This window comes from Phaseolus vulgaris, chromosome 9 (assembly GCF_000499845.2).
Source record: "Phaseolus vulgaris cultivar G19833 chromosome 9, P. vulgaris v2.0, whole genome shotgun sequence".
Classification (NCBI taxonomy): Eukaryota; Viridiplantae; Streptophyta; class Magnoliopsida; order Fabales; family Fabaceae; genus Phaseolus; species Phaseolus vulgaris.
Window position 1 is genome coordinate 34,641,215 of NC_023751.2, and position 13,045 is coordinate 34,654,259.

A 13,045-nucleotide genomic window follows, 5' to 3' on the forward strand; every position below is an offset into this window, starting at 1 on the left:
GTTCCTTCTCTATTTTATCCACCAACACTGAAGTTTCTTTTTCCTTTTTTTTAACATCGGTACTTTGTGATGCAAACAGAAACAAATAATTCACATGTAGGTCACAAACTAAACCCATGAGAACAAATGCCAAAATTACAACAAAAAATATACATGAAAAACAAGGTATAATATGCATAACATCTTCATGAAAATTGGGTTGAGCTATTACCTGATCATGGGAACTGAAATAGGGGTCTGGTCCCGACGTATAGTCTGTGGCAGCTGCACAGGGATGGTTTCAATGGCTGCTGTTATTGGCAAAGCTAACACCCAATTTTTGGGCTTTCTCTTATTTTCATAAGTTTCACTGGTGCAAAGATTAATGTGGTTGGCAGAGTAAGCTCAAAACGTAGATTTTTTTCACTGTTTTCTCAGTATATATCTTTAAAAATAATAAAAGTCCAAACAAAGTGATTTTGATGTAATTATTTGTGGTGAGAGAGGGGGAGGGGGAATCCTCAAAGTTCAAACCAATCACAAAACTAGCAAAAAGAAACTTATATACTTATAAAATCCTCAGAAAAAGCTTACCCTGCTGGCCAGGTAGTGTTGGGCTCGTACTCCTACAAAAGTATAAAACTATCTATTGCATAGAAAGCTAACTTACAATGAATTCTATTCAAAATCCTACTTACATAGACACCCAAACCTATCAAACTTCAAATCGATCAAATGGGAGATTATATGAGCAAATGCACACAGCCAAACACACCCATCTGCAGCAGAGCATATGCAAACAAACAGCAACAAAAGCTTGGCACTATTAATTTTATAATTGTGAACTAGTCATACATGCATGAAAAAGTCGAGAAGAAAATAGGGTAAAAAGGAAAGAGGCAGCACGCTATAACAACTTCAGAATTTTGCAATGTAAGCAAGCATATTGGCTGAAAGTCTGCCAAAAGATGGGCTCTCACATACCCTGAAAACCTAATATGTTAATTGCCAGTATTTGAAAGGAACAAGAAATAATGTTGAAACAAGTAGCTAATAAAACAAAACAAATGAATGGTTTTGCCAATTACATAGCAACACCAAAACTGAATAATATCAAATCTACAAAAGCACAAGCCCAAGTCCAGATGGTTTCAAGGCATTACGAATCCTATAATTGTACAAGTAGTAGTGAAGCTGTCCATCTCCCGGTCCAAACTTGAGCTCTTTGAGGAAGTTCTCATTGTGCATCACATCCAAGGCATTGAAAACGTCAAAATCCTTTTGCTTTGCTACAATTAGTACATCATTCATCAACTGGGTCAATGAGGTTTTGGTGGAGACATTATAATAAGAATAAGCAGCTTTCAAAATTGAGTAATTTTGATTTCCAAGGATCGAAGAGGGGAGAGTATAGAAGCTGCAGAAGTCAGTGATTTCATGACTCCCCGGACTCTCCACCAAGAAACTATCCACCACATTCTCATTGGGAAGTAGCCAGTGCTCAACATCATTTTCATCCAAATCAGGTGCAACAACAAACTGACTCAAATAGTTTCTAAGCAGCCGAGTAACAGCCGGCACATCCCGAAGCTCCATTTTCCTGAATCCAGGAGTAACCGGGGAATCCGGCAACTTGTAAAGTTTGATTGTGCGACTCATCGTCATCCTAGCACCAAGCCTTGAAAACCCAACATCAATCAGCTTCTTCGGATTCAACGATCGGTGCCAATACTGACAAGTCGTGATTGGTGTTGGAAGCACCACCCCAGCTGTATAAGCAGCCTGCCAAATATTCTCCAAATGAACCCTTCTGGTGACCTCCTTGATCATCACAGGCGCAAGCCTCTTCGACCTGAGCTTCTTATGAACACACAAGAAATTGATCTCAGCCATCTTCACAATCTCCGTATTCACTCTGATCCTTGCAGGCACGCCACTGATGAAAGCAACCAACTTCTTGGAGGCCTTGGCACGCACACCAATGTGCCAACTCCGGTAATACCCCGGAACGCGCAACGCCCAACTGAGAAACTCCTTGGAATAGTTGAACCGGAACATGTTTTCATCGTCCTCAACATAGTTGTTCTTCAGCAGAACATAAACCTCATCACAGGTTTCCGCAGACTCCATGTCACACGTGGTCCACTCATAAGCATTGGGAAGGTTATAAGGCTCCTGCTTAACCTCGGACAAAGGTGTTGGGGGCTCAATGGGTCCTTCAGACAAACTTGCATCCCCAACATCCTTGTATTGCCCAACAGGTTGTGTTTCCCAGAACTTGTGTCTCTTACCAAGAGACATTGAATCTTGGAAACTTTGCACAATGGTTTCCAACGAGGCGTTGTTGGAAACCACAGAGTCTCCATCAACAAGATCTGGTTTTGCATTTGGAGACCCAGATGGAACACTGCTATCACCCATATCAATTATAAAAAAATCCCAACTCTGCAGAAATATAAAAAATAAAATACAATAAAAAACACAACCCCGGTAATGAACACGAAATTAATTGAAAGGGAAATTCAAATTGAAAGCGAAAGAGGGAAACAATAGAACCTTGATCCAGTGGAAATAAGAAGGCAATTGAATATGAAAGATTAAGAAGAGAAGCAGAGATTAAAGAGTGAAGGAAATTAAGATAAACTCACGATGTGGGAGAAAAACGATGATTTAGATGGAAGATGAGAAAGAGTGGCGAAGATGTATTGGAATAAGGGTTACTTGGGTTGGAGGAAGGACTGTTTTTATCCCCTGCGACGGGTTAACCAAAGAGTTCTTCTTTCAGCTATGTTAATAATAATTCATTTTCCTTTTTAACTCTTGTTGTATATCATTAAACCGCTTTTTTTCTTATACTAGTAAAAAAATAATTCAATTTTTTTAAAATGAAAAAAACAAAATTCCCAATCAACACGTATTTGACAAAGAGAACTTGTCAATCGTGTATATGTTTGTTTTTAAATAAAAAATCTTTGTATATACATTTTTAATATTATAATATATTTTAATATATTAAGTTTTAAAAAAAACGTATATTTGAAATACGATTTCAACAAATACGTTTTTAAAATTATAATATATAATAATATATAAAATTAAAAGTTATATATATATAATATATTAACTTAAATTCGTATACGTTATATGTTTATAATATATGTTTTTTAGTATTTAAAATAAAATAAAATAAAAATTAATTTAATTTAATTTAATTTATTATTATAATTTTTTTATATATAATTAAAGAAAATTAATTTTTATATTTTTTAATTAAAAATAATTTTTCATGAAATATTTTTTTATTGTATATAATTAAAGAATGATTGAAGTTTTATTATATATAATTAAAAAATTATATATAATTTTTTATTTTTAATATATTAAAATTATTTTGAGTTCTTAATAAACTTTAATAAATAAATAAAAATTAACCGGAAAGTTAAAACCGATAAAGTTAATTGAAAGAATGAATATGAGACTAAGTAACACTAAGTGAAAGCACAAAAAATAATAATCTAATTTAAAATTTACATAATTTAGCAAACAATTTAGCAATTCCCACATGGAAGTCTCACCGGATGTTTGAGTAGAAGAGGACTATTATCATTATCATTATTTTCCCATACCCATTGAAGACATTCTGGGTCAATAACAACGTATGGTAGCAATTGGATGAAATGCGCATGTTGATGTCACGGATATGGAGAAAAAAATATTTTTCTGGAAAAATTGGTGTAAGTTTATGACACTAGCTAGGGAAATTGGACATATAAACAATAGTATAATGTAAACTTTTGTACTATTTTTCTCTTTTTTTATGACAACTAAAGTTGTGTCCTCCGTTTTACTTTTTGGATTAAATTTTTTGATTTATTTTTAGTATTTTGAATTTAGAATTTTACCAACTTAATTTTTTATTATGAATCAATTTTTTAAAATAATTAATTTATATTATTAAAGTATTACATCATTAATTTATTAAGATTTTAGAATAATTTTCATGTATAATAAAAAATATTTTATAAAAATTTAATTTTTTAATTATATATATAAAAATTGATAATAATAAATTAAATTTATAACATTAAAAAAATATTTGTGAAATATCCAGTTATACATATACGATTTTTTTTAAAATTAATATATACGATTTTTTTTTAAAGCGTATACATGATTAACTAGTTGTCTTTTGTTAAATCCGTACACGTGTTGACAATTATCTATTTCAGAAAAAAAAATTACCCATTTTAAAACAATCGAAAAAAAATTGCACTAGTTTAAGAAAAAATCCCATTAAATCACTCAAAAATATAATTTACTACACAGTTAAAACATTTATAGAATTCATTTTTAGTTAAACCACTAACAGAAATTAGTACAGTTTTAAATTTACCCTAATTTACTACATCAATTTACAAAAATATCATTTTATTAATCATTTACACAAATAATATACTTTTTTTAAAAACTATTACGCTTTTAAATGTATATAGTTTTACGATTTTCTAAATAGTATTATGAAAAATTATTGAAGAGTGCCTCTATATATTTTATTAATAAACATATGAATGATTTAAAATATGATGTATGTGTGCAGTTGTTTTAATATTTGGATAGTCTGATTTTTTTCTTCTCCTATTTTTATCTTTAAAATATAATTAATAATAAAATAAGAACATAAAATGTGTATATTAATAATTATGCACCTTTAATTTTTTAAAATTTTAATACTAATTTTGGCTCTTTTATTTGAAAAGATGTCGTGGATGATTTTAATTGTCATGTTTTTTTTCATTGATTGTTGGTGTTAGTAGAGACTTGTTAAAGTGTTGATTAGAATTTTGAGCTGCGAAACGGAACAAATGTGAAGGTGTGGTTTGACTTGTTAAAGTGTTGATCAGAATTTGGAGTTAAGAAATGACTTTTGTTGGAGAGTGTTTGGTGGTCATGGAGATGTGAATGTGTGGTTTGCGAAGTTAAAGTGTTGGTTGGTATTTGGAGGTAAAATTTGAGTTCTGTTGAACATGGTTGGGTGGTTATTGGATTTAGAGGTTCCCAAAAATCGGGTTAGAGTATTGTATTACAGATAAGCAATCCACAAGTAAAAAGATGAAGTACAAATTGACTATTCTGTAAGTCAGGTTTTTTTATTCTAGATGATGGGGTGTTTCAAAAACATTTATGACGGATTTCACATTTGCAAATTTAGAAATGAAAATTTCATTATGCAATGACCATTTTGGAATACATTTTTTACTTTAGATTGTTGGATCCGAAATTCATCTTTTGACTTATGGATTGGTGAATCTGTAATGCATTTTTTGACTTATGGATTGGTGAATCTGAAATGTATTTTTTGACTTATGAATTGGTGGATCCGAAATGCATTTTCACCTTCTCCTTCAAACACATAACTAATGCAAACACCACCCAACCACCACAAGTCGCGAGAAAACGAAACTACTCCACAAACACAAACCGCCAAGAACACCCAATGCATCATCATATGGAGATGTGAAGGTGTGGTTTGCAGTGTTGAAGTGTTGGTTGGCCTTTAGAGGTACGAACTAAGTTTTGTTGAAGAGGGTTGGGTGGTTATGGGGTTTAAAGGTTCCTAAAAATTGGGTTCCACTATTGTATTACAGATCAAGCAATCCACAAGTAAAAAAATGAAGTACAAATTGACTATTTTGTAAGTCAAGTTTTTTTTATTCTATATAAGGGGGTGTTTCAGAAACATTTATGTATAACGAATTTCACATTCGCAAATTTAGAAACGAAAATTTCAATACAGAATGACCATTTTGGAATACATTTTTTACTTATGGATTGGTGGATCCAAAATACATTTGTTGACTTATGGATTGGTGAATCCATAATGCATTTTTTGACTTATGGATTGGTGGATCTGGAATGCATTTTTTGACTTATAGATTGGTGGTTTCGAAATGCATTTTCACCTTCTCCTCCGAACACATAGCTAATGCAAACACCACCCAACCACCACCAAGTCGCGAGAAAATGAAACTACTCCACAAACACAAACCATTAGGAACACCTAATGCATTGTCGCTTGCTCTCTGTTATAGGGATGTGAAGGTGTGGTTTGTGGTGTTAAAGTTTTGGTTGGCATTTAGAGGTACGAACTAAGTTTTTTTTAAGAGGGTTGGGTGGTTATGGGGTTTAGAGATTCCCAAAATTCGGATTCCAATATTGTATTACGAATCAAGCAATATGCAAGTAAAATAATAAAGTACAAAATTGGCTATTTCGTAAGTCTAAGTTTTTTTTATTCCAAATGAGCGGGTGTTTCAAAAGCATTTATGTATAACAGATTTCACATTCGCAAATTTAGAAACGAAAATTTCATTATGAACTGACCATTTTGAAATACATTTTTTACTTATGGATTGGTGAATCCATAATGCATTTTTTGACTTATGGATTGGTTGATCTGGATGCATTTTTTTACTTATGGATTGGTGGATCCAGAATGCATTCTCACCTTCTACTACGAACACATAGTTGTTGCAAACACCACCAACCACCACTAAGTTGCGAGAAAACAAAACTACTCCACAAACACAAACCACCATGAACACCCAATATATCGTCGCTTGCTCTCTGTTTGCTTTGTTCGCAACGATGGCAAAGAAGGAAGAGAGAAAGAGCCACCGCGTTGTTGCTTTAGGGTTTAGGGATTTTAAAAAGTACTAGGGATATTTTGTGATTCCATAGGGGTGTAGGAAGAAACGCCCATAGTTGTGTTGTTTTTATGTGTGTGTAAAGCTTGATCAAATCCAACCAAGCCTCACCAATCTCCCATGGCAAATTCTTCCTGCACCTCCATCCTTTTCCTCTACACCTCCATACTTTTCCTCTACACCTCCATACTTTTTTTAATTCCAACAATACCCTTCTGAATATGGTGAAGAGTGTGGTGTCTTCTTATTCATTTTCAAGTGATGATGGTTGCTTGTGGTGACTAGGGGTGAGTGTTGATGATTGAGGTAAGCCACAAAAACCACCATGAGAAAAAAAAATTAACAAGGTGCCAAAATAGAGTACAAAATTCAAGAAAAAATTATTTTCGCACTGCAGAAAGTCGAATACAACAAATATTAAGTTGTGTAATAGGTTATAACCCAACCAAACCAAAATTATTCTAGAAAAATATTTATTGTTTGATAATTCAATTATTTGTTGTTTTTAATTTGTTCATTTTTTATACTTAATATATACTTATAAATTTTGTTTGGTTTTATTCTCAATGATTATAAAGTCTATTTTTAAAAAATATAAAAAAATTACAATTTTTAACAGAATAAAAGTTTTAAAAAACTTGTGACCTAATTGACCTAGCTCGACTATTGGTGGGTTATATTACAAATTGGAGCAACAAAACAATGAAAAATACAATCCAATCTAGTATGAATATTTATTTTACGATTGATTGAAGTTAAAAAAATATAAAATTTAAAGTATATTTTTAAATATATACATCTATCTAGTGTATTAGTATTAATAAATATAGTACACCTTAACTTTTTAAAATTATAGTGTTTCGACCATGTCTTGCAAAGTGATATGTTATATATGTATACATAATATCCTTAGTTGTAACAAATTCAACTTTGAACTCACTTCTCATATATAAATAATGTTAGAAACAAAGATAATTTATTTGTAAGTACAACTTTTTTTTTTGAGAAATTGTATTAGGCCATTGAGAATTTAGTTATAGCTCTAGTTAACTCAAGAAGACGACCTAGACAACATTTTTAGAACTTTCAAGTAGTTGTCAAGATTAACAACACAATTAAATAAGTTTTGCATCTTGTTGAAAAAATGATAGTTTGTCATTCGAGCTATCCAAGTTTGGATTACGGTTTGAAAGTTGTTTTCCAATAAAAATGTGGCTAACTTCCTAGTCAAGCTACATAATCTCGAATAAATAATGAATTGTGAAATTGAGTGTAAATGGTTCATCAAATAAGAAAGACATTGAAGTCAATGTGATTTTAAAATGTGCAAATGTTCCAAACTTATTGTTAGCTTGAAAGTTAAAGTTTCAAACATCCAAAACTAAAAATTGAGGGATTTGATAGTAAAATTATGACTTGCCAAAAAGGTGAGACTTAAATCAACTTTAGTATCAAAACTTGACTTGTAATTGAACTAGTCAAAGGGAATTCTAAACTATAAAACTTGCGTTACAAATGTGTTATCATACCACAAATTTTTTTGAAGATAACTTTGAAGAGTTTAACATTAAACACGTCTAAAAAAAAAGTCAACATCTTACCTAAGTTGGGTTGTATACCAAAATAAAAATAAAAAAAATCAACACAACATCAAAAACCTTAACTTCTTTAAGTTAGGGCCATGTAATGTGCTTTACATTAGCGCAATCAAACCAATATGGATGCTATATGATAAGAGGCATTGTTTAGCAAAATTTAATGCAAAAAATTTAACAATTATTGATTAACCTACGACTCAACTCTAATTTGGAAAAATAGAATTTAATGATATATTTTGGAGTCATGAGATTAATATAACTATTTATTCTCAATTTTGTGTTATTTTAAAAATTAGAGGAGAGATGAAGCAAATGAATATGTTAGGAATAGAGATGTCACTTAGCACAAACCCAATTCGGTTAAATAAGGGCATAAGGCATAGAGAAAAGTGGACTCGGAAGGGGAACTAAAGGAAGGGAACCATAAAAGAATCAATTGTCAAGGAAAAACGTTTTAGATCTCTTTCTTTGATTCTGGTGTATGTAATGACATTAATGACTAATTTTTTCATTTGGGATTGAGAATAATCTAGTCAAACTCTTATGTATTTTAGTGGTAATTATGATATTTTTGTTTCACTTTGATATTGATATTGTCATTTTGTGCTTAAAGCTTGAATTTCTATCTATTAACGTGATTATTGAATCTTGCGTTTTTGTGCTTAAAGCTTGAATTTTTATTCATAAACACGATTATTAGAACTTGTATTTTATGCTTAAAGCTTGACTTTTTATTCATGAATTTTATTATTGGATATTGTATTTTGTGTTTAAAATTTTTATTTTTATTTTTAAACCTGATTCTTGGATTTAACGGGAAGTACTTATGAGAATTTGATCTAAATGAGAATACTTAATATGTTATGACACTTGGGTGCAGGTTGATAAAGGGGGTGCAGGAAGTAAATGTTTTTGTTATGGGTTGGAGCCCAAGAATAGTGGACTTCTCAAATCTCGTGGCGGTTTGACCCGTGCTAGTTAAGAAATAGGGTAAAATCGGAATCACATGAAAAAAAAACACACACACTCCGAAAGCCAAAAAGTAGAGGGTGTCTTGCTATAATCTTTGCTGTTCTCACAGTTCCCACTCACTTTCTCTCAAAACGCATTGTCCTCTCTTTCTGCGGCGTAGATCTGAGCAGTTTGGGAAACCCTAACTGCTCTCACCAACGACCTCACTACTCTCTTCGCCTTTTTCTCCTCCGATCAACGACCTCTTTCTTCGCCCTAAGGTTGCTCTCTCTTCTTCTCTCTTCTCTCTTCTCCGATTGGATGCTATCACTCTCTTTTCAATTCTCCTAGTTTCAACCCATGTAGTTCTTATCTCGATTTTACGATTGGATCTGCTTATGCTGTTCTGCTTTGTTAACTTCTGTTTGTTTGAACCCTACAAAATCTTAGGAGGTTACTTCTAGCATCTATTTTGTTTCCTGTCGTCGCCGATGGCATCGTATAGAGTTTTTTTTTTTTACTTTGCGCTTGCTGAATTAAATTTATTTTCGTTTTTTTATTTTTGTTTCAGTCTGTGTTCTCTTACCCTATTTTTTTGTTTCTTAGTTTTTTTTTTCCTGATAATGCTTAGCGTGTCTTCCGACGCGGATTGAAATTACGAGCTTGATTTTATTGGAAGTGAGATAGAGTGGAACGCTTTGTGATTGGAAACATCAACATTTTTTTGGAAGTGGTTTCGTAGGAATTGCATTCGACATATTGTTTGTGGATCAAATACTTTTTGCTGTGTTATTAATAGAATGGGTATGCGCTACGAGATAGATTGAGAGTAAATTGATGTTAAAATGTTTCCTTAAAACTTGTTTGGGAGTTGTGAATAGAATCACTTCTGAAGTAGGACTACATTGTGTTTAAGCTTATATGTTATATAAGTTATTAGTGTATTGTTGTCAATATACAGACCTTTTTTTCCGTCATGGCCAAATAAAACAAAGTTGTCGCGTATTTTGCTTCAGTGAGAGAACTACGTTTGGGTGCAAATATTGACTTTGCTATTTGTGTTGGAAGTATTCATTTGAGTTGGACTTTGGTTTAGCATAACGCTAACCAAACATTCTCTAATAAATGGCGTCGTAATATTATTTCTTTCCATCCTGTAGTCATGGCAGGACTTGCACCTGAGGGATCACAGTTTGATGGTCGTCACTATGATAGCAAAATGAATGAGTTGTAAGATTTTCCTTAATTTTTGTTTTATTTTTGGTTATTGTTCTTCAAAGATGCAATGAGATTATAATGTTATTGGTTTGATTGTTATGATTTAATGGATGCAGACTTACAACTGATGCACAGGATTTCTTCACATCCTATGATGAGGTTTTTGAAAGTTTTGATGCTATGGGTTTGCAAGAGAATCTTCTGAGAGGCATTTATGCATATGGTAGATTTAACTTTCTTTATGTCATCTATTTTTTTAATATCTATATTTTACAAATAAAGTAAGATTTATTTGTATTTTATTTATTGTGATTGTGATGACAATTGTAATTTTTTCATTCTGGTTTTATAGACTTAAATTTCTCTGCTGTCTTTTTATCTCTCAAATAGATGATATGGTCATATTGTTACTCTTTAGTAATATTGAATGTCTTTATTCTACTGCATATTTTCTTTAAATCTTCTTTTAATTATATTACATTTTCCCAATAATCATATTCCTGTATATTTTATAAAGTGTTTGGTTATATTTCACTATTCATAGGAATATTTTTTTATATCAAAATAATTTAAATTAAGTAAAAATTATAATTATAATAGCACATAACTTCCCGTATTCCCATTGGAATAGCACTTTTCCATCCCCTTGGAATGAAAACACCTAAAGCATGTGAATAAAGGTTTCCTTGGAATTGCAGATACTTGGAAATCACTTTGATAACCTTCTAACAAACATGAGAATAAATATTTTCTCACCTTTGTACTCTTGAAAATAAAAGATGACATGTAACAAATGCCCCCTTGTGTTTATTGTGCTGCTGCTGGTATATGATAGCTGCGTATATTTAAACTAGTGTGATTTGTGTTTTAGGTTTTGAGAAGCCATCAGCTATTCAGCAAAGGGGAATAGTTCCATTCTGCAAGGGACTTGATGTTATACAACAGGCTCAGTCTGGAACTGGGAAGACAGCAACTTTCTGTTCTGGAATTCTTCAGCAACTTGATTATAATGTGACAGAATGCCAAGCCCTGGTTTTAGCACCAACTCGGGAGCTTGCTCAGCAGATTGAGAAAGTTATGCGGGCACTTGGAGATTATCTTGGAGTTAAGGTGCATGCATGTGTTGGAGGTACCAGTGTTCGTGAAGACCAACGCATTCTATCAAGTGGTGTTCATGTTGTTGTTGGTACTCCAGGTCGTGTATTTGATATGCTACGCAGACAGTCACTTCGACCGGATTACATCAAAATGTTTGTATTGGATGAGGCTGATGAAATGCTTTCCCGTGGATTTAAAGATCAGGTGCTTATTTCATGGCTTATGTTGGTAGCTAATTGTATTTCCAGTGTTAGATATGTAACACTCAAAATTATTTGTTGTTTATTTCTAACTTATCAAAATACAAAAAATACAGAAATGATATAACTTATTGCTGTTTATCCATGTTCATCAAGTTTATTTATTGATTTTATTTTATTCTTATTTGCTTATATTTTAAAACTTTATCTTTACCTGTATGCTTGTTATGCGTATGAATTTTCTTATGCTATCGGCAGTAACCAGTAGAGCTTAAATTTAATTGTAAGTTCATTTGATTTACCTTGCAGATTTTATTTTTTTAGCCTATTTGTTTAGTGTCATTAATGCTTTAATTGCAAATTTTCCAGATCTATGATATATTCCAGCTACTTCCAAGTAAGATTCAAGTGGGAGTTTTCTCTGCTACAATGCCTCCTGAGGCACTCGAGATCACCAGGAAATTTATGAACAAACCTGTGAGGATCCTTGTGAAGCGTGATGAGCTCACCTTGGAGGGTATCAAGCAGTTTTATGTCAATGTTGAGAAAGAGGAATGGAAGCTTGACACTCTCTGTGATCTTTATGAGACATTGGCAATTACTCAAAGTGTCATTTTCGTGAACACCAGAAGAAAGGTTGATTGGCTGACTGACAAGATGCGCAGCCGAGATCACACAGTCTCAGCAACCCATGGAGACATGGACCAGAATACCAGAGACATTATTATGCGTGAATTCCGCTCTGGGTCTTCCCGTGTTTTGATAACTACTGATCTTTTGGCCCGTGGTATTGATGTCCAGCAAGTGTCTTTAGTTATAAATTACGATCTCCCAACACAGCCCGAGAACTATCTCCATCGTATTGGTCGTAGTGGGAGGTTTGGCAGGAAAGGTGTTGCCATCAATTTTGTCACAAAGGATGATGACAAAATGCTGTTTGACATTCAGAAGTTTTACAATGTGGTAGTTGAGGAGCTGCCTTCAAATGTTGCCGAACTCCTTTGATGAGTATTTTTGTTCCATCATATTAGAGGGAAGTTGGTTTCCGAGGTAAGTGTTATGTAATGTTTCTTTTCCTTTTTGCCCCTTTGTTGTATTTCTGCTAAACCTTGTTTGACTTTTTCAATAGGTGTAGTAATTTAATTTACATTGTCAGTTGTCTGAATGTCCCAAATGATAAGTACTTACAATGTGGAATCACATTATTGTCCGAATGGTGTATTGGTAGTTGCACCTTTCTAACAAGCAAGGTTTTCAATTATACGTTTTGGTAGTTTTAACATTTGTTCATTTTTTC

At 32.5% G+C, this 13,045-nt stretch overlaps 2 protein-coding genes across 3 annotated transcripts; one reads left to right on the forward strand and one right to left on the reverse strand.

Annotated features, from left to right (window-relative positions):
• Positions 1–960: 960 nt before the first annotated feature.
• Positions 961–2,789, reverse strand: LOC137821161 (glycylpeptide N-tetradecanoyltransferase 1). Of its 2 annotated transcripts, none has more exons than XM_068625628.1 (2): positions 2,628–2,789; positions 961–2,424 (listed from the first exon to the last, which is right to left on the reverse strand). In XM_068625628.1, exon 2 carries the CDS (start codon positions 2,398–2,400, stop codon positions 1,099–1,101), a length of 1,302 nt encoding a protein of 433 aa, XP_068481729.1. In that variant the 5' UTR covers positions 2,401–2,424; positions 2,628–2,789; the 3' UTR covers positions 961–1,098. The 2 variants fall into 2 exon arrangements, with proteins under 2 accessions (XP_068481729.1, XP_068481730.1); XM_068625629.1 differs by having other exon boundaries at positions 2,536–2,766.
• Positions 2,790–9,263: 6,474 nt separating this feature from the next.
• Positions 9,264–13,009, forward strand: LOC137822997 (eukaryotic initiation factor 4A-1). Its single transcript, XM_068628060.1, has 5 exons — positions 9,264–9,513; positions 10,393–10,462; positions 10,567–10,673; positions 11,322–11,752; positions 12,118–13,009. The coding sequence occupies exons 2-5, from the start codon at positions 10,395–10,397 to the stop codon at positions 12,751–12,753; spliced, it is 1,242 nt and encodes a 413-aa protein (XP_068484161.1). The 5' UTR covers positions 9,264–9,513; positions 10,393–10,394; the 3' UTR covers positions 12,754–13,009.
• The last annotated feature ends 36 nt before the right edge of the window (positions 13,010–13,045 follow it).

Coding starts and splice junctions, on each gene's coding strand:
- LOC137821161 (XM_068625628.1), bottom strand. CDS start 2,400: ATGGGTGATAGCAGTGTTCCATCTGGGTCTCCAAATGCAAAACCAGAT.
- LOC137822997 (XM_068628060.1), top strand. CDS start 10,395: ATGGCAGGACTTGCACCTGAGGGATCACAGTTTGATGGTCGTCACTAT. Junction 10,463..10,566: donor GATAGCAAAATGAATGAGTT/GTAAGATTTTCC, acceptor TAATGGATGCAG/ACTTACAACTGATGCACAGG. Junction 10,674..11,321: donor GAGAGGCATTTATGCATATG/GTAGATTTAACT, acceptor TTTGTGTTTTAG/GTTTTGAGAAGCCATCAGCT.